This window comes from Pelophylax lessonae, assembly GCF_965119305.1.
Source record: "Pelophylax lessonae genome assembly, chromosome: 2".
Taxonomy (NCBI): Eukaryota; Metazoa; Chordata; class Amphibia; order Anura; family Ranidae; genus Pelophylax; species Pelophylax lessonae.
Genome location: NC_138769.1, coordinates 704,093,226 through 704,098,179, shown reverse-complemented (window position 1 = coordinate 704,098,179; position 4,954 = coordinate 704,093,226). Strand labels below are relative to the sequence as shown.

At 62.8% G+C, this 4,954-nt stretch overlaps 1 protein-coding gene across 1 annotated transcript in view; it reads left to right on the top strand.

Annotated features, from left to right (window-relative positions):
- The first annotated feature begins 1,224 nt into the window (after positions 1-1,224).
- Positions 1,225-4,954, top strand: part of THAP12 (THAP domain containing 12) — a 63,038-nt gene continuing 59,308 nt past the window's right edge. The window contains exon 1 of the mRNA XM_082246170.1: positions 1,225-1,431. Within this exon, the coding sequence (XP_082102296.1) occupies positions 1,238-1,431 (194 nt within the window). The 5' untranslated portion in view covers positions 1,225-1,237. The remainder of the gene's footprint in view (positions 1,432-4,954) is intronic.

The following is a 4,954-nucleotide window of genomic DNA, read 5'->3' as shown; positions in this document are numbered from 1 at the left end:
TACGGAGTGCGGGGTTCAGGAGAGCGATGCGCATGGAGTGCGGGGTTGCGTGCGGAGTTTTGGCGTGCGAGGCTCAGGAGTGTGCTCTGCTCCCATCCTCCCACCTGCCTCCACAGCCCTCACCACCCCACCCCGGTCCCCCCCAAAAAAAAAAACCCAAAAAACTCTCACATCTGTGCATTATCCTACCTTCCTATCTGTCCCTGCTCTGGTACAAGCCCTGCCTGTGTATTGGGCAAAAAGCCCGCTCTCAGGGTGCTGGCACTGACACTAATAGCCGGCGCCGCTAGAGGGACTGAGGAGAGAGAGCAGGAGATTGGCCAGCCGGTCTCCAAGGCAACATCTCACGCTCCCTCTGTCCTAGCGGCGCCGGCAGATTGAGCTGTGCGCATGCGCACAAACACAGCGGCGCCACCAGGAGAGGAAGCGTGAAATGTCTCCTTGGGAGACCGGCCGGCTGCGCATGCGCTAATAGGGTGCCGGAGGATGTATTTTTTTGCGGACAGTGACACAGAGGTGGCAGGCAGCCGCGGGCCGCATGAAACGGCCTGGCGGGCCGGATTCGGCCTGCGGGCCTTGTGTTTGCCACCCGTGCTTTAATACAGTAGGAATCAGAGGGCCCTGCTCGTTAGAGCTTACAATCTAAGATATGAATTTTATTCCTGATTTGGACATTATTTTTATTTGTTGATTTTGCACTTTTAAGGAAGTATATACTGAATTATTTCTCCGTCACTTTGCACAGGGTTGCACTACGCACTTTAGGTGATATCAATGTTTCATGTTTATATATATAGCACTTTATGTTGGATCAATCCAACCATATTTTATGATTTTAGTGTGCCGCTGTTTTACTATATTTCTAAATTGCTTCTAACGATATTGTTGTGTCGTTGTGCCTGTGGCTGTTCTTAACATTCAGTAAGCGCAGTCATTTTTTTTCTATATAGACGTTACATGTAAACAACAAATGTCAGGAAAAGGCCTGGTCCTTAAGTGTTTATAGTGCATTATTACAACTATCACTATTATATCATTTTATTACTAGCATTGTAACAGATATAAGTGCTGACAACGTGCACACTGACACTCTATGAGAGACCAGGCCACAGCACAATTGGGTCCTCCAATGAAGGGCCGCTCTGGCCGTCCCTCGCACGTCTCTATGGTCGGAGCACGGCTTGCGATCCCAGTACCATAGAGAGGTAGGTGGAGAGGCGGGGCCCGGGCGCGGTGCATGCTGGTGAGGGTGTGTGAATCCTCCAGGCCGCGCACAGCAGTGTGGAGCCCGTGGGCCGCTCTGTCAGGAGGAAGGCGGAGGGTGACCCGATATAGGGCCACAATGCCGAATTTCTGCGCCGCCCCCAACTGCACCCGCAAGAGTACGCAGTCTGACCTGGCCTTCTTCCGCTTTCCCCGGGACCCCGAAAGGTGAGGAGGGGGGAGGTCACCTCATGGGGGCACCTGAGGATAACCTGCATGATGCATGCTGCAAAGTGTCCTGACTGGAGTGACAGGTGGTGGGGTGTCCTGGATGGAGGCTGTAGTGGGGGTGTCCTGGATGGAGGCTGAAGTGGGGGTGTCCTGGATGGAGGCTGTAGTGGGGGGTGTCCTGGATGGAGGCTGAAGTGGGGGTGTCCTGGATGGAGGCTGAGGTGGGGGGGTGTCCTGGATGGAGGCTGAGGTGGGGGTGTCCTGGATGGAGGCTGAAGTGGGGGTGTCCTGGATGGAGGCTGAAGTGGGGGTGTCCTGGATGGAGGCTGAGGTGGGGGTGTCCTGGATGGAGGCTGAAGTGGGGGGTGTCCTGGATGGAGGCTGTAGTGGGGGTGTCCTGGGTGGAGGCTGTAGTGGGGGGTGTCCTGGATGGAGGCTGAAGTGGGGGGTGTCCTGGATGGAGGCTGAAGTGGGGGGTGTCCTGGATGGAGGCTGAAGTGGGGGGTGTCCTGGATGGAGGCTGAAGTGGGGGGTGTCCTGGATGGAGGCTGAAGTGGGGGGTGTCCTGGATGGAGGCTGAAGTGGGGGTGTCCTGGATGGAGGCTGAAGTGGGGGTGTCCTGGATGGAGGCTGAAGTGGGGGGTGTCCTGGCTGAAGTGGGGGGTGTCCTGGCTGAAGGCTGAAGGGGGGGGGTGTCCTGGATGGGGGGCTGAAGGGGGGGGGGTGTCCTGGATGGAGGCTGAAGTGGGGGGTGTCCTGGCTGAAGGGGGGGGGGTGTCCTGGATGGGGGCTGAAGGGGGGGGGTGTCCTGGATGGAGGCTGAAGTGGGGGGTGTCCTGGCTGAAGGCTGAAGGGGGGGGGGTGTCCTGGATGGGGGCTGAAGGGGGGGGGGGGTGTCCTGGATGGGGGCTGAAGGGGGGGGGTGTCCTGGATGGAGGCTGAAGGGGGGGGGTGTCCTGGATGGAGGCTGAAGTGGGGGGTGTCCTGGCTGAAGTGGGGGGTGTCCTGGCTGAAGGCTGAAAGGGGGGGGGGTGTCCTGGATGGGGGCTGAAGGGGGGGGGGTGTCCTGGATGGGGGCTGAAGGGGGGGGGTGTCCTGGATGGAGGCTGAAGTGGGGGGTGTCCTGGATGGAGGCTGAAGTGGGGGGTGTCCTGGATGGAGGCTGAAGTGGGGGGTGTCCTGGATGGAGGCTGAAGTGGGGGTGTCCTGGATGGAGGCTGAAGTGGGGGGTGTCCTGGCTGGAGGCTGAAGTGGGGGGTGTCCTGGCTGAAGTGGGGGGTGTCCTGGCTGAAGGCTGAAGGGGGGGGGTGTCCTGGATGGGGGCTGAAGGGGGGGGGGGTGTCCTGGATGGAGGCTGAAGTGGGGGGTGTCCTGGCTGAAGGGGGGGGGTGTCCTGGATGGGGGCTGAAGGGGGGGGGTGTCCTGGATGGAGGCTGAAGTGGGGGGTGTCCTGGCTGAAGGCTGAAGGGGGGGGGGGTGTCCTGGATGGGGGCTGAAGGGGGGGGGGTGTCCTGGATGGGGGCTGAAGGGGGGGGGGTGTCCTGGATGGAGGCTGAAGGGGGGGGGGTGTCCTGGATGGAGGCTGAAGTGGGGGGTGTCCTGGCTGAAGTGGGGGGTGTCCTGGCTGAAGGCTGAAGGGGGGGGTGTCCTGGATGGGGGCTGAAGGGGGGGGTGTCCTGGATGGGGGCTGAAGGGGGGGGGGTGTCCTGGATGGAGGCTGAAGTGGGGGGTGTCCTGGATGGAGGCTGTAGTGGGGGTGTCCTGGATGGAGGCTGTAGTGGGGGTGTCCTGGATGGAGGCTGAAGTGGGGGTGTCCTGGATGGAGGCTGAAGTGGGGGTGTCCTGGATGGAGGCTGAAGTGGGGGGTGTCCTGGCTGAAGTGGGGGGTGTCCTGGCTGAAGGCTGAAGGGGGGGGGGTGTCCTGGATGGGGGGCTGAAGGGGGGGGGGTGTCCTGGATGGAGGCTGAAGTGGGGGGTGTCCTGGCTGAAGGGGGGGGGGTGTCCTGGATGGGGGCTGAAGGGGGGGGGTGTCCTGGATGGAGGCTGAAGTGGGGGGTGTCCTGGCTGAAGGCTGAAGGGGGGGGGGTGTCCTGGATGGGGGCTGAAGGGGGGGGGTGTCCTGGATGGGGGCTGAAGGGGGGGGGTGTCCTGGATGGAGGCTGAAGGGGGGGGGGTGTCCTGGATGGAGGCTGAAGTGGGGGGTGTCCTGGCTGAAGTGGGGGGTGTCCTGGCTGAAGGCTGAAAGGGGGGGGGGTGTCCTGGATGGGGGCTGAAGGGGGGGGGGTGTCCTGGATGGGGGCTGAAGGGGGGGGGTGTCCTGGATGGAGGCTGAAGTGGGGGGTGTCCTGGATGGAGGCTGAAGTGGGGGGTGTCCTGGATGGAGGCTGAAGTGGGGGGTGTCCTGGATGGAGGCTGAAGTGGGGGGTGTCCTGGATGGAGGCTGAAGTGGGGGTGTCCTGGATGGAGGCTGAAGTGGGGGGTGTCCTGGCTGAAGTGGGGGGTGTCCTGGCTGAAGGCTGAAGGGGGGGGTGTCCTGGATGGGGGCTGAAGGGGGGGGGGTGTCCTGGATGGAGGCTGAAGTGGGGGGTGTCCTGGCTGAAGGGGGGGGGTGTCCTGGATGGGGGCTGAAGGGGGGGGGGGTGTCCTGGATGGAGGCTGAAGTGGGGGGTGTCCTGGCTGAAGGCTGAAGGGGGGGGGTGTCCTGGATGGGGGCTGAAGGGGGGGGGGTGTCCTGGATGGGGGCTGAAGGGGGGGGGGTGTCCTGGATGGAGGCTGAAGGGGGGGGGTGTCCTGGATGGAGGCTGAAGTGGGGGGTGTCCTGGCTGAAGTGGGGGGTGTCCTGGCTGAAGTCTGAAGGGGGGGGGTGTCCTGGATGGGGGCTGAAGGGGGGGGGTGTCCTGGATGGGGGCTGAAGGGGGGGGTGTCCTGGATGGAGGCTGAAGTGGGGGGTGTCCTGGATGGAGGCTGTAGTGGGGGTGTCCTGGATGGAGGCTGTAGTGGGGGTGTCCTGGATGGAGGCTGTAGTGGGGGTGTCCTGGATGGAGGCTGAAGTGGGGGGTGTCCTGGATGGAGGCTGAAGTGGGGGGTGTCCTGGATGGAGGCTGAAGTGGGGGGTGTCCTGGATGGAGGCTGAAGTGGGGGGTGTCCTGGATGGAGGCTGAAGTGGGGGGTGTCCTGGCTGAAGTGGGGGGTGTCCTGGCTGAAGTGGGGGGTGTCCTGGCTGAAGGCTGAAGGGGGGGGGGGGTGTCCTGGATGGGGGCTGAAGGGGGGGGGGTGTCCTGGATGGAGGCTGAAGTGGGGGGTGTCCTGGATGGAGGCTGTAGTGGGGGGTGTCCTGGATGGAGGCTGTAGTGGGGGTGTCCTGGATGGAGGCTGTAGTGGGGGTGTCCTGGATGGAGGCTGTAGTGGGGGTGTCCTGGATGGAGGCTGTAGTGGGGGGTGTCCTGGATGGAGGCTGAAGTGGGGGGTGTCCTGGATGGAGGCTGAAGGGGGGGGGTGTCCTGGCTGGAGGCTGAAGGGG